The sequence below is a fragment of the Rhyacophila brunnea genome, unplaced genomic scaffold, assembly GCF_057557595.1.
Source record: "Rhyacophila brunnea isolate RB1 unplaced genomic scaffold, BYU_Rbru_1.0 scaffold_3, whole genome shotgun sequence".
NCBI lineage: Eukaryota > Metazoa > Arthropoda > Insecta > Trichoptera > Rhyacophilidae > Rhyacophila > Rhyacophila brunnea.
The window spans coordinates 47,935,704-47,960,385 of NW_028232965.1; the positions used below are offsets into that span (position 1 = coordinate 47,935,704).

The 24,682-nt window shown below is 33.2% G+C and overlaps 2 protein-coding genes across 2 annotated transcripts; one reads left to right on the top strand and one right to left on the bottom strand.

Annotated features, from left to right (window-relative positions):
• The first annotated feature begins 5,696 nt into the window (after positions 1–5,696).
• Snm1 (DNA cross-link repair protein snm1) lies at positions 5,697–16,119 on the top strand. Its single transcript, XM_085952332.1, has 4 exons — positions 5,697–6,011; positions 6,132–6,403; positions 10,763–11,216; positions 14,408–16,119. Exons 2-4 carry the CDS (start codon positions 6,148–6,150, stop codon positions 14,973–14,975), a joined length of 1,278 nt encoding a protein of 425 aa, XP_085808458.1. The 5' UTR covers positions 5,697–6,011; positions 6,132–6,147; the 3' UTR covers positions 14,976–16,119.
• A 1,598-nt stretch (positions 16,120–17,717) lies between these two features.
• On the bottom strand, positions 17,718–24,165 carry LOC147068466 (NFU1 iron-sulfur cluster scaffold homolog, mitochondrial-like). Its single transcript, XM_085952334.1, has 5 exons — positions 24,049–24,165; positions 23,553–23,791; positions 21,453–21,638; positions 19,480–19,667; positions 17,718–18,207 (listed from the first exon to the last, which is right to left on the bottom strand). Exons 1-5 carry the CDS (start codon positions 24,114–24,116, stop codon positions 18,079–18,081), a joined length of 810 nt encoding a protein of 269 aa, XP_085808460.1. The 5' UTR covers positions 24,117–24,165; the 3' UTR covers positions 17,718–18,078.
• Between the last annotated feature and the right edge of the window lie 517 nt (positions 24,166–24,682).

Sequence of the window (24,682 nt, forward strand, 5' to 3'; positions counted from 1 at the left end):
GAGACAGAAATTTCTAGCCCGTAAGTTTAAATCTATGAAAATTTATAGTCACCCTTTTGCAAGTTCTACAAAATTTAATAGAATCATTCTAGCCCTTAATATAAATAAAATCCTGCATTTTTTTTAAACCTACATTAATTCTATAAGCAAGCCAAGTAAAACCTAGCGTCATTATAAATTTTATACTTAGTCAATTTTAAAGATACTTACAACCAAGCTGTAATTTGAAAGTCAATAAATAGTATACGATTTTGTAGATACCTATATAACTTAAAACAATCATCAGCACAACACTTTAGATGCCAAAAATAATAATTATTAATATCATTTTTCAATATTATTACCTACATTAAGCCCAGTGGCCAAACCCACGATGGCCGAGTGGCTTAAATGCCGGCCTATAGAGTCGAGGGTCCCAGGTTCGAATCCTGGGTCTGGCTAGTACACATATTGTTTTTCAATTTGTGTATGAGTCAGAGTATGGACCTAATAGGTTGAGCAAGTGGCTGACATCCATTTCTCGTAAAAACAAAAATCTGTCAATACAAACCTCCACTCTGTGGAGGCCCATATGATCCTATTAGGATCGGACATGGTCGAAAGAAAAGAAAAGACATTAAGCCTTCATCCAATTTTGACCAATATTAAAATTCATACACTTACCTATATAAATATTGGAAGCCAAGTTCCCAGCCATACATTGTACCTAATACCTAGAATACCTAGTATATTTTTAGTCTTAAGGTGATTCATCAGTGAAACGGCAAATAATTTTCAACCATAGGCGCGACGAAATTTTGCACTCGCTCCCATTCGGAGAGAGAATGTAGAGCTGGAAACATGTCATTTTGCTTCGTGATGGCGACGGCCGTAATAATTCTTAAATCGTGTAAAGATGACTTAAAACGTTACCCATTTACTTTAAAAAGAAAACATGTCAATGAAAATATTATTATTGTTACTGATAAAACAGTAAACAACATTAAATGGACACATGTTGGATTTATAAGACAAATTATATTCGGTTTGACATGCCTCATTTGCACCCGCAATCCGCGCATTGCCTATCGACGATCTTTTTAGACCGTGTCCCAACTGAAGTATGGCCTTAACTGTAAACTGATTTGAGATTATTTTGTAAAAATATGTCTTTGTAGTAAGTTCAGATATTTCAAAATATGTACCTACCTAGCAAAGAAATCCACAGCCCCTTTCAAAGCATGTACCTAGAAAAGGTCTGTTTCTGTGAGCGGAAGCGCATCCTATGTCCCCCCACTCCTTTCGGAGGTGAATTGTGTATAGGATATAGCGGGTCAAGTGGCAGCAGCCAGTCATAGTGGGTGCAGGTACTTAAGAACAAAAAATGTTCGGTCCAGATGGAGCATATAGACACCAATGTGGAGGTATAGTAATACATTCAATAACGGTACACTAACAGAGACGGCTTTGAAACAGTAGATACAAAAAATCTGCCACAGGATATCTATAGGAACATAAAAACATCACACAGAATACCGATAGTCTATCTAAACATATTCATGTTGAGGGATGATGATTGCTGTCCATTTCACAGCAACGCATTTCAAACAGTTTGGCATGTCATTGACAACCTATATTATGTGTGTTAATGACTGCCCAATATTTGAAAAAGAGTGATGGGATTTTGGAGCTCTGTGCAGATAAAACAATCATGAAATTGACCCCAAAAAACTTCACGAAATATTAAATAACACAAGAACCACGAAATATTTAATTCTGGCCATTAAAAAAATGAACGAAATAAATAGAGGACATAGCTCACTGCAGACTTCACCTAGAATTGTAATCTAGCAAATTTTTAATGCAAATATGTAATTTATCATCTCTATGAAATAGCTAATAGCAGAACCACTTTGTACAGAAAAGCAAGGGCATGGTTATAAATCCACCAGTATAAATTGTCCACATAGTGAGGGCGCCACATGCTAACATTTGACAACATATCATCCAATACTTTTTATACTGTGATGAGCTTAGTTATAAATTGGTTCACCGGACGATTTATGATGGAATATAGGTATCTATAGTGAAAACATTTATCTTTGATAGACCCTTTAGACCCTCTTATTCATAATAATATTAGTAAATAAGGTCATTGAAATTATCATTTTATTATTATGGTATGGTGAAACTCTCAATTAGCTGGGTGCGTCTTATTTTGTTTGCATATTATAATACGTGCATGAAATGAAGGTTTAGAGACTGTTGTAAAGTGATCCAGGGATTCAACATATTATGAGTGCTGCATATATCATTTCCACTTGACTCAGTCAACTAGAACAGTGCTCCGCAACCGGTGTGCCGTGGCACACTGGTGTGCCGCGAGACGACGCTAGGTGTGACGCGATGCATCGCTTCAAAATAAACACAAATAATTTTGTATACTATACAATATGTACCTACTTACTTAATATCCAAATTTGCGCACATGGCTTGTAATATATTTGAGAATGAAAATGTATTGACGTGCTCTCTGAGAATGAAATTTCCCAATCAATATTCTGAAATTCGTAATACATATGCAATAGGTCGCCCTTAAAGAAGTTCCACAAATTATTATTAATAAACTTCGATTCAGTACATTCACTGTCTCCATTTCCAACATTATGATGTTGAATACGACTATTTGTGAACCGTAAAGAATTTAATGGCAAATATATTGAGTGCAGGGTGATATTATGCATCTTCAGGTATAAGTGGGTCGGCACAGGCATGTACCGGTACACAACAATCTGAATCCGCCAAAACTAAGTCTAAAATTCGCGATTTCACATTTTGATACACCCCTGTTACAGGCGGGCTTCTCCCGGTGTAAAATAATCATTTAGTAGTCATAAGTCGAAACGTAACCCTGACCTCTAGAAACGGCTTCATAAAACATCTAATCTGATTCCTTGCTCAACTACGTAAATTTTTTTTTATTCATAAGTAAAGGCCTTCGTCCGGTGTGTGAAAATCACATACTGGGCGGAGGTGTAATTAAGACAAATTTAATTTGATTTAAAAAGTTTAAATGATGATGGATGAGAGAGATAATTTTAAGACTAAATATAAGTATTCATATATAATAAATTTTGCCGTGCTTGCCAGCAACGTTAAAATCTCCACGCGCCTGCGCCGGGGTGGTCCTCGTGATTCGTCAAATCAAAAGCATCACGCGATAAAATTTGGCCAATCACGAGAGTCCTTTTTGCTGGACGGCGTGGGTACGGGGAATTTGAAAAAGAAAGTTAGTAAGCGTCCTTTGTAAACCGTGCACGGACCTGCGTAGCTAATTGTAAAAACAAAATATGTAATGGACTATAAAGTAACGTTGTCCAACCAAATATTAAAATATATAACGCTAAGACCGCACGAGAAAGACTTAGTGTTTTATTTAATTTTACCAACATATATAAATCCTTTTTTTGTGAATCCGGGGTTCGATGGACACCTGAGCTAGCCGCTGGAACCCCGGGTATCTCAATTTCTTATCTCTGAAAACTGCTTGAGATTCATACAGGATAAAAAATGAGATGAATACAAATTGAAATCACCAATGATGGTTATACAATTATCAACTGGCAAGTTTTCAAAGTATGAAAAGAACGAATTATATGCATCGCGAGACGATCGCGGTGGAAAATTCACGCAACAAACAGTGAAAAATGACCCATTTCACCGTAATCGAATAATAACGACGTCAATAGCTGCAGCAAAGTGACAGTCAACAACAGATATACTGTCTGCTCGGTTGGAGCATACAGCAATGAGAACGCCACCACCTCTCTGCCCAAAATAAAAATTGCATTATAGTGAATTTTTTTTTAGCTTTATAAGCTGGCGACCCCACAGAAAACCCGTCGGGTTCCGAGGTTGGGAACCCGTGGTCTAAACAGTCATCTCGCTCGAAAGTTTAGCTTTGCCAAGAAAAGTGCTGTTAAAACATAGCACTTATTGTAACAATTACAACAATTCGATACAAACCTTCCTTAGATAGCAGCGGGAAGCGTCTTGCGTACATAGTCTAAGGAATAGACACGCTGGATCCAAACACATGTTTGTGAAAAATTGTTTAGGTTTAGGAATCAGGTTATAGAAAGTATTGAGAATACTAGACGTGTTGAAAATAAATCTTGGTGAATATCTTCACCTTGGAAGTGAATAGAGGTAATCCACACAAAATTCAAAAACGTTTTTATTTGACCAAACAATTTTTAAAATACTTATTGGTTATAATTATTATTATGGTGAAGAAAAATAACTGATTTTTTTACAGGAACATGTATTTCCATCAAATTTGCTAAACAATCTAATACACAAATGACATCCGTGAAGCTCTATTCACTTCCAAGGCGACGATATCAGGAAAACATGTATAATAGTAAAACGCATGCGTAGATTAGAAATGCTTTTTATTATCGATATTAAAACATGCGATTGCAGGATACAATTTATTATTATTATGTCAATACTTGACAAATAATTATTATTCTTAACCCGACAACTAACCATAATTCGAGTGGATGTATTAATAAATACAAAAAAAATGCTAAGCATACAATCAACACCATTAATTTTCCCTTGATCACCATTTAAAAAACGCTATTTTAGAGTATGTGGGGTCCACGTTTTGGTGTATAAATTGTTTTACGTGTGGTGTGCCGCGGTATTCTGGGAAGACCTTTAGTGTGCCGTGAGTGATAAAAGGTTGCGGAGCACTGAACTAGGAGATGAAGAGGATGAGGTTGTAAGTGAAGAAGATGAAATTATCAATCGCTTTAGTCACCATGTTAGAGCACCATCTTCACACATCACTGCATTAGCAATATGTAATGGTATTTTAGAACGAAATAAAAATTATAGTTTGAATTATCCCTGCCACCGCATCTCCATCATTAGTTTGGATAATCAAGAGTTTACTGTAATAATAATGTGCCCTCGATGGAGAAATAGTATGTTTTTTTCTGAAGCCATGAAATGTTTGACAAATTAACAAGTTGTCCAGAGCATGGACTCATTGGGTTAAGCAAGTGACAAAAATCCATTTCTCATAAAATAAACTGCAAAAAAACGTTTTTTGGGTCAAGATCTATTGGTATTGGATTGTAAAAGTTATAAAAAAATGATTATGTAGGTACCTATCACATAAATTAAATGAAAACAATCATGAATCACAATAAAATCATAAAATAATAAACCATTTTGCGAGAGATTAATCATATGTCTCCATTCTAATTATTATTTTGGTCGCTGATTAAGTACATACTCTACCTGCCAGACGCACCTAGCGGAAAATTACGAAGCTTGCAATATGAGATATTTTTTTGTATTTCATATTTTAAAGTGTTTTAATACGGATCTAATAACATTAAACATAGGTACAGTATTTTGACTAATAATTAGTCGTTTTGAAACTCTGAATATTGTCACATCGGAGCTGCCAACAAAAAACGTTGAAATTACATTGGCACTGTTGGCAGTTTTGACGAACCAAGTGTTGCCTGTTGCTGTACTTAAAATTATTTAAAAAGGTTGGAAACGCACTATATTTTTACACAAAGTACCTATAAGAAAATCCAATATTTTTTATTCGTATTAAATAATTATAGTTTTTTCAGAAATTCATTAATATTTTGACACGTTTTTGAGGTGTATTTTATTCCACCATTGGCTGCACTGTCTTTTGACATTTGAATTTATCAACATGTCATAACATGAAACATAACCACTAACCAGAAACTTTGACACTTCTCGTATTTGTCTTCGTCTTGCTGGTGACTGCAAAAGTATATTAGTCTATGTCCTATGACTGCAAACAAAACAATCGAGGGGGTGTTGAAATACTACAAATTTTGATAGTATTTTGATTAAAAAAAACTTTTATAGTTGGTACTTTTTATGAATTCTATCATAGCGCTGCGCTACCAAGATTTTAAATTGGTACAGAACAAACTTACTGCTTAGTTTCATAATTCTTTCCAACATTTAAGGTAAGCATAATATTATATTGCATATTATTATGCATTGTTGGTCATGTTATTATTAATACTGTATATTGATCTTATCTATATCCAACCTTATAATTCGGGATTGACTTGTATCTTCTTCAGTTTTTAGATACCTAACATGAGTACATTTAAAGGACCGCTGGCCGAAATAAATGGAGTGTCAGTTGACCGATTTGACAGGATAAATGAATTCTCCCGAGCGTATTTCCTCTCACATTGTCATTCCGATCACATGGTAGGGCTCTGTGATGATTATTTTACAAAGCACCATGCTAAGGAAAATGTGTTTCTATACGCTTCAGAAATAAGCTCAGTCATATTGAAAAATAAATATCCTGGACTTAGCAAAAATATCAGAAGTTTAAATATTCTCCGTGAGTTTTTATTTTATTCTTTCATCAATTTTAGGCGAATAAAATATTACTTCTTCTTGTTCTTTGTTAGGACCTCACGCCTAAGGATTGTAACCTGGATAATTTGGTTGTTGAATAGCCATCTCAAAGGGTTGGCCGCTCTCTCCGCATGTAAGGTCTTTATTAGTGGAAGACCCGTGGCACTCATAAATTGGTGCTACCATCTGAAGCATCCATTGTTTGCTTTAATATTCTGACACGCATGTCTAAAATATGAGACAGCGCAGATGACACTAAAATTCAACAATTGCTTGCGGATGCGACAGGTCAGGTCAGGTCTTCGACGCTGTAGTCAAAGTGCAGAGTGTCTGGGTATGGGGAATGTAATCAGAAAAATGTGAGGACCGCGGCTTAAGCAATGTGAAGCCATACACCTAGAAGTCAGTAGCAACTGCTAGATTTTATCAATCCAACCCCCTCACCGACTTAAAAAATCAATAAATTATTATGGACATTTTTCTAAAATGGATCCCCCCCTATGCCATTTTTGTGTGGCGCGCTTGCATATACTCACTGAGAAGCAGTCATCGAATGGCTGGAAATTGGTTACAGTAACAATTTACATCTCCTCGTCACCACTCCGACCAGCAGAACATCAGCCTATCTCTTTTATATATTTATAATAACACTCAATATCTGATTTATTCGTTTTCAATTCGATTATTTTGTTGAAATGCCGATTCTTGTTTTTTTTTTACCATGTTCGATCCTAAGAAGATCAATTGGCCTCCCAGAGCGGCAATGACTTTAAATGTCATTGCAGAGCGGAGGTTGCATTAACAGAATTTTAATTTTATGAGAAATGGACATTAGCCATTTGCTCAACCTACTAGGTCCATACTCTGGATCCAAACATACATTGAAAAATAAATATGTGAAATTTCACCCAGACCTGGGACTCACGATAATTTAAGCTTGGCATGTAACCGCTCGGCCATTGAGGGCAGTACCTATATATCGTCGGCTTAACTAGAAAACTGCTTATCTACAGTTTAGCAAAATGTTCAGGAGAGCATAAAAACTGAATAAAATCAGTTGTAACCAATATCATGTTGTGAATTTTACATATGTTACGTAAATAATAATTTTTGTTGATTTGGCATTCAAATATTAAGAAAAATTTTAACCTGTCTCCCAAAAAACACAAAAAATGCAGATACGTATTATTCTCTTTTCCTTACCAACATAAAATTTGGAGATACGCAGTTTGCGTAACTTATTTTAAGTATGCAAATTTAGTGTGAGGATACTAATACTAATATCACACCCACGGTGGCCGCGCGGCATAAGCTTTGGACTATCATGCCGTGGGTCCCAGGTTCGAATCCTGGGTCTGGCAAGTACACATATTGTTTTTCAATATGTGTGTGAGTCAGGGTATGGACCTAATAGGTTGAGCAAGTGGCTGACATCCATTTCTCGTAAAAACAAAATCTGTTAATTCAAACCTCTACTCTGTGGAGGCCCATATGATCCTATTAGGATCGGACATGGTCGGAAAAAAAAAAAAAAAATACTAATATTACCCAATTATCAACACACAATGAATGTAACAGCATGATATAACAAGCTGAAAGAAGTACCTACATAGCAAGCTTTTCTCCTACCAAGTATAATCATAGGAAAATAAGTTTGAACTATTAACTTATGGAAGAATAATATTTTATTAAAATGTTAACATATAAAATTTTTACAAAAATAGTTTCTTGCACACTCTGACATATCTATTTCTGCATTTTAAGGATAGCACAGTGGAAGTTGATCTTCTTGATGCTTTTTTCGTACTGGTTTTTCTATTTGTTGCATTAACTGTTACAAGCGTATTAACCAACACTTTCTTTTCTGCCCAAGATAACTTCCAAAAAATCATTAAACATAACTCTCCTCTCTTCTGATATCGACTGATATTTTATAACAGAGCGATCTTTCTTTGAGGAACTGCAATTAAACCTTTCTTTCAGTGTTCTTTTCTCTTTGCCGATGCCATACTTCCATTTTCCATTTATTTTCTTTTTTCCTTTGTAAGATTCACCCTTTTCTCTCTTTTTTGCGATTGCCCATTGGTTTTTATCCATCTGACCCGTTTGAGATCTTCGTTTATCAACTGTGTTATCTTCAGTTGACAGACTAGCATTAATCTGTACCTCCTTTTTTGTATGTATTCCTTCCACCTGCTCTGCAAAGACTAACACATCGTCTAGCGAATTGTTATTCGAATCCATTTGGATGTAGTTTTGAGTCTCCACTTGCTCAATCAAACAATGAGTTGTCTCTAAAATGTTATTTGACTCCATTTGGATATAGTTTTGAGTCTCCGCTTGCGCAAACAATGAGTTGTCTTTTCTTCATAACCATTTTCCACCTGTGCTACCGAAATGCAAATTTCACCTAATTCAAGATTGTTTGAATCAATAATTGTATTTACAGTCCTTGTCTCCACTGGCTCAATTTTCTTTGTGAGACTACCATCATCATTGACGACGTAATTTTTAAGGGCATTCATAATTTTATGGGCTCTTAACGACGACATGGTTGATTTCTGTAACATAAAAATTCAATGTGTCACTAACCCCTTCCGTGAATTTTAATAAAACAAGTAAATAACCATAATAATATTTATTATCAAACTGTAAATTATTTTCTATACTTTTGTAGTGTCAGTAATTAAGTTTTAGTACAAGAAATGGGATCAACAAAAATAATAATATCATATTAATCGTATTACAAACGCCCGCAAACTGCGTATCTACTGACACACTCTTATGAGAAAAGTAGGTATCTACCACAGTGAATTTAAAGTTCATTTTAAACATGTAAACAGCACTTTTTCATATAAACTTAATATTTAATGATATTATAATGACATAACATACCTCGAATAATGTGAAGATTCGTTTAAAAACACCAAATTTGAGCAATTGAACTAGTCTGAACAGGAACGTTGCTCGCTGCTCGCCAAACTTAGAGCGAATGAAAGCAGATACGCACTTTTCTTGTCACTAATATGATGTTAGAAGTTACGCATTTTTCTAAAGCGAAGATTGTGCAAATGCCATATTTTTTTTAATTATACGTAGTTTGCAGTTCGATGACGTATAAAATTCTCTACAAAATGGCGTTCTCAACTTTTTTTCGACCAAATACGTAGATAAGCAGTTTTCTAGTTAAGCCGACGATATGATATATTATGGTTATAGCCCGATTCAATATAACTACAGAACAGATTAATAAGATAAGAATGTGAAAGCCAATCGCCATAGACCAAGGTTTTGAAGCCAGGTTCGGCATATTACTTTATGAAGGTCAGACGAAAAAAGGCACCTAGGTTCCTAAAAAAATGACCAACATTCTCATTTCATTTACATGGCAAATTTCAATGCATAGTATAATATTAATATCATACAAAAATAACATAATATTCTATAACACATGTTTAAGTTTATTCCTTATTTCTCTACATTCAAGATTTAAACTTAAACCATGTTACATCCTCACCTACAATCGCCGTGCGGCTTAAGCGTTGTGGGTTCGAATCAGTGATGCCAACCGTACTATAATTATAGTACAATACTATAATTTTGATTTTGCGAAAAATGTAAAATACTATAATTTTACGCCAAATATACCAAAATACTGTAATTTTAAAGGATTCAAGACGAAAAATGTTCCTGTACTATATATTTTTCAGAAATACTATAATTTTTATGCTTCTGTACTATAATCAGCATACAAAAATATGGCAACACTGGTTCGAATACTGTGTCTGGCAAGTACACATATTATTTTTCAATTTGTGTATGAGTCAGAGTATGGACCTAATAGGTTGAGCAAGTGGCTGACATCCATTTCTCGTAAAAACAAAATTACAAACCTCCACTCTGTGGAGGCCCATAATAATATGATCCTATTAGATCCTATTACACTTCCCATTATTTGTGTTCCCTCGATATGAGTAAAAAAGATATCAAGTTTTTAATTTGTTTTTGAAATTTGATGTTTTTTAAATTCAATTTAAAATACATTAAAACCGATTTATTCAAAAATCCTTTTATGATTTTTGAAAGAATTTATTAAACTACATTTTAATGATAAAAATAACCATAAACAAAGTTGTACTAATCAGAATTAGCTGTTCATAGAATGGACATTTTATAACATTTTGAGTATATGTTGAATTCAAAAAAAAATTGTTTTAAATTTCATGCTTTGTATTTTGTCACTGGATAACGCTAGAAGAACTACCATAGCACTGCACTTTGTCTTAAATGTATTTTAAACTGTTTATAATTTCATTAATAATACTATATACCATATTTTTAGATACACATCAGATACTTATACCTGGAAATCAAAAATCTGAGGCTGAATTTATAAGTGTAAAACTAATTCCTGCCGGACACTGTCCTGGTTCTGTGATGTTCTTATTTAGAACATTGGGAAACAAAAATATCTTGTACACTGGCGACTTTCGGGTGTCAAGCGTCGACCTGCCGAAACTGAAGCAGCTGAATGATGAATTTGGCAAACCGGTCGTCATCGACAAGATGTATTTTGACTCCACGTTTTGGAATGAGTGCTTCCCTGACTTCCCGAGCCGAGATGCAAGCTGTGATGTTATATGTGATATTATTGCCGAGTGGGTTTCCAAAGGAAAAGATTACTTGGTTTCATTAAATAAAACTGCGTATTACGGATCCGAGGGGTTATATATTGAACTGGCCAGAAGGTTGAAAACAAAAATACATGTTCGGCAGGAAGAATTTGATACATACAGGTAAATATGGAATATATTTTGGAATGATAATGATGCACTCAAATGAATGTAGGTACTACATGCAATGAATATTTACACACTCTTGTAATATTGTCTTCATCAATAATGGATCTACATAATTTGATCAAATTCGTCGCTCACGGCACATACAGGCGTATCTCATTTTCAATTATTTTGCAGTAGAGCCAAAAAACCATTTTTTTTTGCCCGATTACTAAACGTTTTAATTTATGCTTTGATAAATAAAACGTGATGGTAATTCTTACTAATAGTTGGTGTCTTAATATTATTACACGGTAACTAAATTAATGCAAAGCTATATTATCTTTCTTAATTAATAGAGAAAAGTTTATAAATCGAGACATAATCCTTACTAATATTCTAAAAATACTTGCAAAAGTGAGCAATTTTTATTCATGAGGTAGTCTGCGGTAGTAATCCTTGTACTCTTGAAGTCTAATAGTAGCAGTATTTCCTCAGCAAAGACTAGAATAGAGAATATTTTTCCTTAGAAATTTTGTTATGCTCGAAATTCAGATGAAGTATAAATGATCTTTCAAGTATTTAGCTGCTGTTTTTCTTATGTTGATGGATCTATAAGATGCCTCTGTATGGCTAGTTTTGAAATAAATTGTGGTTGGGCTTTCTTTGCGGACATTCATTTCAGCCATTTCCATCCAGTTAACGTCTTTGTCACAGTTATCTTTACGTATGGAAAGTATTTGTAGTTTTTGTGAAAACTGTTTAAATTTTTTTAAATCTTTATATTCCATCGGTCGAACGTCATATGGCTGTGACGATCGAGCCATCTTCATAATAGAATACTGCTGCGAGAGGAGAAATGTATTTCAGCGTTTTTGAGGGCATAGGCAATTGCACTGTGTGCAGAGTCTCCTTGATTTTGCCCATGGTTCGGTGCAAAGAATCTGAGAGATATTTCGTTGATATTGGAGGAGTCGTTGATAAACCTCAACAAAGCGGAGGCCACTATAGAATTTTTGTTTTGGCCTGCGCAGCCGTCTGCATAAAGATATGCCGTTTCAACTTGGGCTTCATCGCACTCTTTTGAAAAAATCGTAAGAGTTGTGGCAATTTCTGAAGAGCTACGTTTGCTCTCTGTCTCTGGCCATGTAAAACAAAAACAATTTCGAGATGAAATATTATAGATAGTAAAATTATAGACTGATAGACATCTTTTATAGAAAATAGCTCCTTCTTTGGAATTCGGCATATAGATCACTTGTTGAAGATCGAAAGAAGCACAGACTTTTTTTTTAACTGTCAAGGCACTTTTCCTTCTCTAAAATATGCTTAGTATATTTCTCTCGTAACTCATCTTTTATTTTTCTGGATCTTTCCTTGAATGCAGTGCAAAGACTGCACTGGTCCTTTTTTGGCCTGTGAAAAGACAGGTGCATAGATTTAAACGATATAGGGCTGTTTGTGCCGCCAAATTTTGTAAACATTACGGTCATCAATAGGCGTTACTCAGTGTACGCCTATAAGTCAAGACGCTTTTAATTGCTTTTTGAGATAATCCTCATGAGTATTTTGAAAACAAAAATAGTTAGAGAGACGCCTGTTTGTGATGACATAAAGCGTACAAAGACGAACATTTTGGTATATTAAAATTATTTTTGAATGATTGTATGAGATACGCCTGTATGTGCCGTGAGCGGCGAATTGTAGTTGAAATCCGATGAAAGCAGATTTGAGTCACGCTCGGTACAAATATTTTTTCTAATATGTATGTTCAATAGCAAATGCTTCTTTCTTAAATCTTGTGTATTAAATTATCCATTGTATAAAAAATAGTTTAACTAGTAATGGATCTCTTGTCTTTTAAGTTTTGCTTCATTTAGTTATAATAACTTAATCTCATGGTATCCTATATCAAAGATCCTTTTATTTTCTTAAATGATTATATTATATAGACCACCATTTCGGTTCATACATAAGAGAATACAAAATTCAACAATGTGGTGTAATCATATCCATTGGCGACCTTAGGCCCGAAAAAGTGGTGGGTCAATTTTGAATATATTATTTTAATTTGCCTTTTCGTTGTATACTTGAAAGACGTATTGCAAATTGGCTATGTATACATTGTAGAATAAGTGCTAGAAATTGTTATAGGTAGGTACCTACTTACCCTTCAAAAAAATGTTGATTTTTCACATCGCCAACCCATCACGTTATAATTTTTTTGTAAATTAAGTCCACTTTTCTTTCTTTGCTTTCCGAAAAATCATCAATCACACAATTATAAAAATTGTCTATTTTTCCCAAATATTTTTTTTCAATACTAAGCATTGCAAGAGCGGTCAGTCTATCTTGGCCCATCGTATTGCGTAGAAAAGTTTTTATTCTTTTGAGAGTGGAAAAACATCTTTCACTTTCAACTGACATTTTGAAGTGTCAGTTCAAACAAATAAACCATCGCCAATGCCACAAAACATCACAAAAATGTTATAAATCACTCAAAACCAAACTTTGTGTGTCTATATTTTATATAATAACTGCACCTAATACTATTTACATAAGATGAAAACAATCAAAGACATTTAATAAATTTAATACTCGTCGATTCCTAATGGCCTTTTCAACTAACAAAACACACTGCATACACAGACTGCCGGCGTGGTACCTACGAGTCAGTCGATGTTATATTTCTGTTTCATTTGACACATTGAAAATATCTACCTGTTTCACACTTGGACAATGGGCGAATGGAGCGTCATGTTTCCAGTGTTGCGATAAAATATTGTGTTATAACGTTGTGTTTTTTCTCCGTCTCACATATGAAAAATGAGAGAGAAAGAAATATTTAATTTTTTGTCAGATTTCCAATTGACCGCGTGAACACTCACATTCGCTAAGGTTTGGGCGGTGAATCACAGGGAATACAAAAAACTATACAGTGTACTAGCACGTCACGTGCCTTATATTTCTAAGCAACACCGATTATTATTATTATATGACATTGTACATATCATTATGTAGATTGTAAGATATTTATTTTTGGAGGGTCAATGACCATTTGACATAAAGGGCCAACCGCCATTGATCATATCATAGTATTTTTTACAGGGAAAACAGTTAATTGGGTTGGTCCCCGGTTGTAAATATTCAAATCCTCATAATATTAATATTTTGTAATAATATATTTTTATGCTTGATTGTTTTTCTAGACATATAATTGATTTGGACGATGTATTCACGCTTAATTCCATGGAGACCCAGATCCATAGCTGCACAAAAACCGGTGCCATGAAATCAATTGAGTGTCGTCCCAACTCTAGAAGCTTGCATATTCGGAGCATATGGCCGAGCGCCCTTCGCTGGGATTTTTACGACCAAAAATCAAATATATTTGAAGAAAAAGCTGATAAGTTTTTAGTCTGTTATTCTAGTCACGGAAGTTTAAATGAACTAAAAGGGTTTATTAAATATTTTAAACCTAAATCTATTGAACCATGCGTTGTGCTCGAAACTAAGGATTTTTACAAGTCGATAAATACTTTCTGTGAAGATTTCTTAGAGGTGCCTTGCGTGCCCCCGACTAAAGAAGATAATGTCATTGAAACATCTGATGAGAGTGCAGATGAAACATTAATTGAACAAAATCCATGTACCATTGTTGATTCTTCAGATGATAATGAACAGTCCGAAGTTGGTAACAAAAAAATTAATTCGATATATTCTGAAATCCAGTTGTCGAGAAAGAGTCCATTGAACAAAAAAGTGAAACTTTTCTGATATTGGCATTGACCGCTAAAGTGATTAATATTATCAAACTTAGGGTAGGTTTGTATCAAAGTATTAAGCACGTATTGTAACAATTACAATAAGATGTTTGTAATTTTTGCAATAAGTGCTAAATTTTAACAGCAGCAAGAGAGGTGCGCTTTCCATAAAATCCGTTCCAATTTTCTCAAAATCTCAATTTAGTTGAAATTGCATTTAATTTTTTTCAAAATCAAATTCCTATTTCAAAAATAAATGCGTTTTCTTTTGGGATTAATATGAAGTAGGATGTTTGTTCCTTGATCAAAATGAGAAAGCGCTTTTGACAAATCCTTTGAGATTAACTGTCGGTCGAGTAGTTCTTGTCACGTCTCTTTGTCGAATTTTGACTTGTTATTGCACCCGGTCCAAAGATTTCAATCTTTTATTTAATTGTCATTTTTTATTCATATTCCAACATATATTTATACAGGCATAATAAAAAACCTAGATATTTTTATGGGCATAATATTTTTTTTTGATGTCAAATATGTATCGAAAAGTATGTTTTTTTGGCTGTACAAAAATGAGCTGTCAATCGAAGATCCACCATGATTTAAAAAATATGGTTGTAGTGGAAAGACATTTAAAAGTGAAATACAATAAGTGTGTGATCTGTATAAAATGTGAAATCATTAAATATACTAATAAATTTATTAGGTTGTATATACTGTTTTACAAAAATTTGAAAATTTTCTAACATTTTTTATTGCGGTTTAGGCTTCAGAACACGATATAATATTATTATTCCCTTCATAAGCTTGTCTGTATTTTCAAGGATTGTAGAACATAATATTTGATGTGTATTTTTTATAACATATTAATGTAGAGTAAATTACAATGTTCACTCATGAGTGAAGTATAGTATGGGACTCCACAGGGTGTAATATATTATTATTATTACGAGGATGGGCTATTCACCCAACTATTGGGTCGCTACGTTCAAACAAACATTGAAAAACATATTTCTAGCGCGGATCAAAGCCCACAGTATCAACTTTAATATTAATGGTGGAAGTTAAAATACCACTTTAATTTTGTGTGCATAATGTTATGTAATTATTTTTGTATTTACCATGAATTACAATTTTTATTTAATAAAAGACTGCAAAGTATCACTGTTTTTCATTTTATTTATTTCATATTACATTACATATTAAGTAATTATAGTAAAGCAATATAATATAATATGACATTGTCCTGTGCATTGGCGGCTTAATCCGGAAAAACCTAGCAGGTCAATTTTGAATATATTATTTTAATTTGCCTTTTCGTTGTATACTGAAAAGACGTATTGCAAATTGACTTTTTATACATTATAGAATAAGTGCTAGAAATTGTTATAGGTCGGTACCTACTAACCCTTCAAAAAATGTCCGTTTTTCATAACGCCAACCCATCGTTAACCGAAATTGCACACAACGCGTTATAATTTTTTGTAAATCAGGTCCACTTTTCTTTCTTTGCTTTTTGAAAAATCATCAATCACACGATTATAAAAATTGTCTATTTTTCCCACATATTTTTTTTCAATACTGAGCATTGCAAGAGCGGTCAGTCTATCCTGGCCCTATTGCGTAGAAAGGTTTTTATTCTTTTGAGAGTGGAAAAACATCTTTCACTTTTAACTGTTGTCATTGGTATGACGCAAATAAATTGGAGAACTTTGATCGACTCGGAAAATGTTTCGTTGAAATTATTGCTGAGTAAAAAATGTAGAAGAGAAACTGCACTAATAGCGCCATGCAAATCATCTCGTTGATAAAACACCAATAATTCATTTTTTAACTTGATTATGTTTATTTCTTCCAACAGTTTTACCAAATTTACTTGACGTGTGGGAAAATTATTTTTAAAATCAGTGTAATTTTCTTTATTGAACAAATCGGATATAATGAGATGATCGTTGGATGCAAATCGTGCTTCCATTTCCATTATAATTGTATCACAGACTTCAATTGCTACTGCGTGCGTACTAACTGCTTCACAAAAATGTTATAAATCACCAAAAACTCCTTATATATTATTAAAATAACCAAAGGCATTCGTCAAAACCTGTCAACGAATCCGAACCGCATACACAGTTGCGTCTTGAGACCAATTATCTAGTAAGTGTTATCATTCTGTTTCATTTAATTAGGTGAAAAAATCTTTTGTCTCACACTCGGGCATTGCCGATATTACAGTAATTCACACACCGTTACAAGCTTCGATCTCGTATTTTGTGTTATATCGATCTCTGTCTTATGTATGAGAAACGAGAGAGAAAATTTTATAAAAATATTCAATTTGGGTCAATTTTCAGACTGCCGGCGAACACAATATTTTTGTTCGGGGAATTATCGCCCAAACAAAAAAAGCCCAATAGACTGGGTTGACACAATATCGCGCGCCCTATAATTTCAAATCCACCGATTATTATTAATATTATTATATATGACATTGCACATATTATTAATATTATTATGTCGATTGTAATGCCGGGTCCACACCGAAAACAAGTCGCGCGACAACTTGTTAAATTTTACGATAAGCATGATAATTATCGTAAAATTTCTTAAGCAATTATGATAATTATCGTAAAATTTAACGAGTTGTCGCGCGACTTGTTGCCGGTGTGGCCGCACTTTTAGGTATTTATTTTGGCAGGTCAATGACCGAATGACCTATAGAGGGAGCCGCCAGTGGTCCTGTGTACAACTATTTTAATTTTTTCAATTTGAAAGTTTTGTTTATTTTTTATCAACGATTTGAAATTTGCACAGTTTCACTTACAACCTATATTATAATGATTATATTACTAATGCCAAAGAAATAAGATAATAAAATTACACTTTCTTTAACAAGTTCAACAAAAGAGAGATATAAAAACCACATTAAAAAATAAATAATAGAATATTGACTAAGATTTACGGATCGCATCATTCCATATACCAATACATAATATTATGTATTGTAGTAGTTTTGAGACTGACAAAATTTCGATGCATATAAATCCACCTACAAACAGCACAAGAACTTCTACTAAACGACTATCAGAACCTATTATGTACATAAATACTAAAAATACAACACATTATTCATCTTTAATGTTTTTCTTTTCTTCAAATTCTTTTAACACTTTTTCTGATATTTTATCTGCCTCGTCTTCAATTTGCTCCACCGACAACACCTCTGGAATATAAAATTGCATCATATTTTGAACCTGAAATAAAAAAGACCAAGATTTATGTAGGACAGATTAAACCAAAATAATCGACCGATACAACAGATAAACTAAATAGAATCTGCAAAACATTTTTGGTATGATTGAATGGAAAATCATTGAAAAATACATATACAGTAAGTTTGATACATATTATTAATGAAATTTACTATTTCAACGTTTCGGTAATGCGTGATTTATATGAAATATTTTAAATAATGACAGTACGCTGTATTTGGCAGTCTATTGATATGGAAGGGTTTATGTGGGAGGGTTTGTTTACATTTTAATTAAAACCACGGATTCGTGGAAATTCAATATACCTATTTGGCTTTTCACATGATATTATTTGAAGTAACAAAACTTTGACTACTCAGTACCTACCCTCTACCCTTATAGCCGCGCAGAGAGGGCAAGGGTACTTTTGTTCACTTTGTTTTGTTGTGTCCCGGTCTACCATTAATTGGCATCACTATATTATATTATACACAGAATAATTGATGCGGCTTGTACTTTCACAGGCTATATTTGCAATATAATGTAAATTTTTTGGTTTCGGTGAAGTCGACCATGTGAATCATTAATACTATCCATTTATAACAAATTCAAGTTTCTAGGCAATATCTGCAGATTCAATAATTTGTGGAATTGCCTGTTTGAGCGAATCTAAAAAATGTTGAAATACTTTGTCTAATTTAATCATTAGTCTAAGTATTCTATTTCCAGCTTCATATTCATATTTTATTTAGGCCAATTACGTTTTCTTGACAAGACTTTCTTCAAAATAGAAAATGATTCTTTTATTTTATATTCATTATGTAAAAGCAAAATTCTAACTAAAATTTTATTAATATGAATAGTAAAAAGCAGATGCTTCATTATCTGGGTTGCAAACAAATAATAGAACAACTTAACCTTGAAATTGTGCAGATTGCAATTTCTTCTACTGCGCACGGATTATTTATAAATTTAAATACTGTTACTGTTATTATGTCCGACTGCTCTTACATGAAGGCTATTGCATCGTTTTCTCTCATTCGGCATCGCTCTAACTATATCGTATTTTCTGTCAAAACTATTGAACTTCACACGTATGTGGTGTGTTTATAATATATTTTCTGATATCAAGAATAGCAATACACAGGCACAGGATTTGAAAAACCCATCCATATCACCTGTTCTTTCACCTAATTGAGCTCTACCTCTATTATGTTGTCTCTGGATAATCGGCTATCTAGTGTAATATGTAACATTATTTTTTATTTCACTTACCCCATTTTTAAGTGTCACGATTGAGCTGGGACACGAGCTACACGAGCCTTGCATTTTTAATCTCACCACACCATCTTTGAAGTCCACAAATAGAACATCGCCACCATCTTCTTGCACAGTAGGTCGAATTCGAGTGTCGAGCAACTCTTTTATCATTTGGACGATTTCATCATCATCTTCATTTATTTCTAAAAAAAAAAACAATTAAATGTTTAAAACAGGGAACTCGGAAATAAAAGGAACTGAAATACCTAACGGGTGTGGAGAAATAGATATAAAACCGATCTCGAGTGTGGAAGAATATGGGATAAACTTAAACACATGTAAAGAATACGCTTGCCTTTTGTTCTGACAACTGCTCTCGTTTTATGCACTGACGCTCATTCAATATTGGTGTATTGGAAGGTTGCAATACACATAAGCTTGTCTGTATTTTCGAGGATTGTAGAACAGAATGTTTCATGTGATATTCTTTATAACATATTAATGTAGAGTAAATTACAATGTTCACTCATAAGTGAAGTATAGTATGGGACTCCACAGGGTGTAATACATTATTATTACGAGGATGGGATATTCACCCAACTAGGGTTGCTACGTTCAATCAAACAAACATTGAAAAACGTATTTCAAGCGCGGATCAAACCCCACAATATTGCACGTCTATAATGTGTGGTTCATTTTCGTAGGACACTCACACATTCAAAACTCTGCATCAAAATCAATATATTATTATTATTATTGGGGAGCCTATCGGGATTCTATTTATTAATCTGTTCTGTGGTTTAAAACCTTACACAAATTTTATATATTAAAAATAGTTTATGTATATGAGTTCATTGTTTATTATTTATCACTTTGCCTATATTAATTTATAATATACTTGTTTATGGAAAGAGGGCGTTATTAATGATTACATCCATTTTTCTACAATAGACAGGATGTGGCTGTTAGGGATTGCAATACCGTATTCGATAATAATATTTCAAAACCGGTATTCCAGTATTTATCAATTCCGAAATACTGGTTTTAAAAATCCAAAGTACCGGAATTTTCGGTATTAAGAAAGCACACTCGTTCACGTTTTTGAAAATGAATTATAAGTTATGTGCTGCTAAAATGCAAATATATTGAGTGAATCCAACAGAGGTGAAAACATAATAAAACAAATTTCATCAAATATATTTATATTCTTAAGTAATTGTCAATTGTTGCGATCAATTATCATAACATTATTTCGAAATAGAAAACATCTGTGACAAAAAAGTTCAATTATTCTATAATTATTGATGACTGTACAAACGTTGAATTTAAGAAGCTTTTCCTGCAGCCAGGACTTATTTGCACTTGATGAACTTTTGATGGCTTTAGTTAAAATTATGAATAAGTATATTCAAATTATTCATAAAAAATCACTAGTTCTACAAAGATGATCTCAATATATATTTTTAAACGGCAACATTAAATGTAGGTATGTAGGTTTTTGCTATAAAACAATATTTTAAAAAGATTTTAATAGCTATATTTATTGATAAGCACCTACTTCTGTTTTTTTTAATATTTAACAAATACCGGTATTCAATAAGAAATTCCGAAAAATCAGTATAGACATTTTCATTCGGTATTGCAATTCCTAGTGGGTGTATTGAGGACTTTTTATATACCCATAATATGATGAAGTGATTAGAGAGGAGTTATGGGTAGGTTTTCCATGGACGCTTGGGGCGTTTTCCAGAAATATTCGGCTATATTTGTGCAAAGTGGGATTTCCTGATCTTAAAATTTCGATCGTGTAAGCAAGAAGTAGTAACTGCATAACATTTTATCCATATATTCTTCATAGCTATATCCAAATATAGGCAGTATTACAATTTTCATTGTCTGCTATTAAAATGTTGTTTAATATTCAATTGTAGATACTTAATTAATAATGAATAACGAAAAATGATAAAGAAAATTAATTGAGTGCTCACGTGTATCGCCAGATGGTTGTGCGTCTGTAAGAATTGGCAGGCCGCTCGCGAAAAAATCCATGATCGTTGCAAATATCTCAGGTTTAATAACTCGCCATTCAACATCCTCATCCTGTTTTGTCACAGTGATGAATTCAGGCCCAAAGAAAACTGACTTCACACCCTCAATGCGGAATAACATTTTACCTGTGAAATAATTAAAAGTAATCCTACATCCAATAGCGGCTGGTCCATTAGGTCAATTGGTCAATGACCCTCCAAAAATAAACATCTTACAATCTATGTAGGTTATAATCTAAGATGTAGGTACAATGTATTATAATAATTATCGGCTAACACGTCAAGGCGAGACGCACACGGACGAACGAACTGTGTGTATAAAATTCAAACAAAAGGAATCCGCTCGGTCGCTATAATTTGGGCATTTGGAAATATGCCGGAATAAAATATTTCTACCTATTTCTCTTTCTCTCTCATTTTCCATATGTGAAATGGAGAAAACACACATTTCGCCAGTCTTTTTTTAAATTTGTTTTTACGCTGCATAGGCAAGATTTTCGTCATTGTCCCAGAAAGAGATAACAATACATTTTTCAGTGTGTTAAAGGAAACAGGTATAAAACGTTGTTCTGTTATTAATTATTATTGCCTCGCGATTTCATCGAGCATGTATTATATTACCTACTAAGCATGAGCATGTATTATATTACCTACCAAGCATGGTTTCAACCGTATTATTTTTTATATTTTTATTATTTCAAACTTCCTATTGTTGTCTGAAAGTTTCATATTATGCAATGTCATTGTTTGTTTTGTAATATTATAGTACTCAACCAAAAATAGCTTTTTAGTTTAGTTTAAATACAACCTTTGACTAAAACGCATCGACTGCATTCATTGTATTAAACAGTTAAACCATTGTATAAAAGTTACCCTTTAAAGTGTAATCTGCTATATTAATCGTAAAAGTTACCTTCTAATAAAATCAGTGGAAATATAAAAAGTGTTTATATATACATGATCCCGCCATTTCATAACAGTACACAACACTTTTTCTGATAGTGATAGTTTAATGAAAAAGCTACGGAGTTTTTATTAAATATTTTTGATTGTTTGATGTGAAAATAGACATTTTTTTTAAGGTTAAGTAGGTATCTATCTTTTTAATCTAACTATCTAACAATTTATATCACTTCTTTTATAATGTATAAAAAGCCAATTTGCTATACGTCTTTTAAGTGTACAACGAAAAGGCAAATTAAAATAATATAAAACTGACCTACCAAATCATCGAGCATAGAGCCGCCAATGCCTACATCATCACATTAATTGACTAACAAACATTAAATCTTATATTAAATTAAACACCCGGAGCCACCGGACTTAGTTGGATTCAGAAGGCACATGAACGAATGCAATGGAGACTAATGAAATGATGTAAAAATAGATTCGTTGAATAGCTACAAATTAGATTTTCTTTAATTTTTTTTTTCACAAATCACTTCATTTTTTTTTATCAGCAATGCCAGATCATTCTCTTAACTCTTGAGAGTGCTTGATATTATGTGATTTTTAGAACAGTCAAATTAAACATTCAATTGTTTAAAACTACTAAATATGGGGCTAATTTTTGATAATGGATAAATCCAAGCAGATTCATTGTCAGACATAGTCAAATCCATTTAAACCAATCTGATAATTTATTGCGCGCAAGTAAGATTATTTTCGATCTGTGCCTGTGCAGTAGAGCGATAGAGACCATGCCGGTAAACAAACGAACTATTCATTTTGAGCTCCGATTTTCAATACAACCTGTCAGATAGAAGTATAAAATGACAACCTCGCGTCTCGCTTACTCTTGAAGAATGAGATTGGAGAGACAGTCATCACTTTTACGTATAAACATTAATTGTCATGACAGTTTAAAATAAGCACAATTGCCGACAGTAATTCCATGCATGTGTACAGGCACTATTATTTTAGTAAATACAAGTTTCTCAGTTTGTCAAAAAGTGGAGTAAGCAGAATAAGTCATAAGAACACCACACACATAAAAACGTTTAATCTTGAAGGGGCATAATATGGAAAACATAATCATACCTAAAGGACTGCAAAAAGCTGTGGTTCCATTTGGAAAGTCCATAGTTTGCCCCGGTTCCAGAACACTAACCCCTGGTAAAAACTTTAAACTGTTTGGGTTTGGAGTATCCTGAGTTTGTATAAACATCGTTCTTTTTGATATATTTGTGAGTACATGCTGTGAACAGTTTGCTTTCTTCAATATTCCAACATTGATTGGAAATTGTGATAGTCTGCATATTTCTCGAATATTGGATAACCTGAAATGTTCATGATTAAAACATCTATACTGGAATAAAATAAGATATTTTATAGTCTGAATGAGAAAGAAAGTCATTATTGGTAAAGATACAGTACTCCATATCTCAATGCATACACGATAACACTTTTTATATAAATATATTATGCATTTCCACTGATGCGCAAATGAAAAATACTGGAAATGCAAATTATATATTAAGTGTTACATATCCTTTATTCATTGATTGAGGACATTAGAATAATAAAAAAGTATTACTTAATACTTGAACTGATGACACATGGACGTCCTACAAGAGTAAAACATTTAACGTAGTTTCGAAACATTTTGTTTTGCAATTTTTCAGGTTAGTAGTTAGCTGTCAAAAATAGCTATGAAGTTTGTCAGTAACATCGCCATGTTTTTTTTCCATTATTGGTATTACTGATATCAGTGTGACCAACCGGCAGTTATCTATGGTGTCAGCGGTAAAATCAAAATTTTATAAAGTCTATGGCTGCGCAGTTATTTTATTGAAATTTTGAAAATAAATGTAAAATATTTTTATAATACCTAATAAGGTATTATAACAAAATATATTCAAAACACATCGTCGTTATTTTTGAAATGTTTGCAAATATTTTTTTTAATTGCTATGACTTGCTGTCTGCAATTAAATATTTTACTTCAAAGTACCGTCGAACAAGATCTTCCTGTCAATGTGTTAAAATTGTGAACTGAATAGCCCCTCCTGTTTTTAACCGAACCACCGATTTTTCGGTTATCAGCTGAACGCACTACCTTTACGCCACATCATGATAATGCAATTGTGACGGTTATACAGTATAATATTATAGTTTAGAATTGTTCCGTTGCCTAGGCAGCGAATTTATTGTTTTCGGCCATTTGCAAT

What these genes read in the sequence shown, in the direction of transcription:
- LOC147068466 (XM_085952334.1), bottom strand. Translation starts at nt 24,116, where the DNA reads ATGTTTCGAAACTACGTTAAATGTTTTACTCTTGTAGGACGTCCATGT. An exon ending in AGCTTTTTGCAGTCCTTTAG is followed by an intron (nt 21,639 to 23,552) that starts GTATGATTATGT and finishes ATTATTTCACAG; the next exon opens with GTAAAATGTTATTCCGCATT. An exon ending in TCGTGACACTTAAAAATGGG is followed by an intron (nt 18,208 to 19,479) that starts GTAAGTGAAATA and finishes TTTTTATTTCAG; the next exon opens with GTTCAAAATATGATGCAATT.
- Snm1 (XM_085952332.1), top strand. Translation starts at nt 6,148, where the DNA reads ATGAGTACATTTAAAGGACCGCTGGCCGAAATAAATGGAGTGTCAGTT. An exon ending in CAGAAGTTTAAATATTCTCC is followed by an intron (nt 6,404 to 10,762) that starts GTGAGTTTTTAT and finishes CCATATTTTTAG; the next exon opens with ATACACATCAGATACTTATA. An exon ending in GAAGAATTTGATACATACAG is followed by an intron (nt 11,217 to 14,407) that starts GTAAATATGGAA and finishes TTGTTTTTCTAG; the next exon opens with ACATATAATTGATTTGGACG.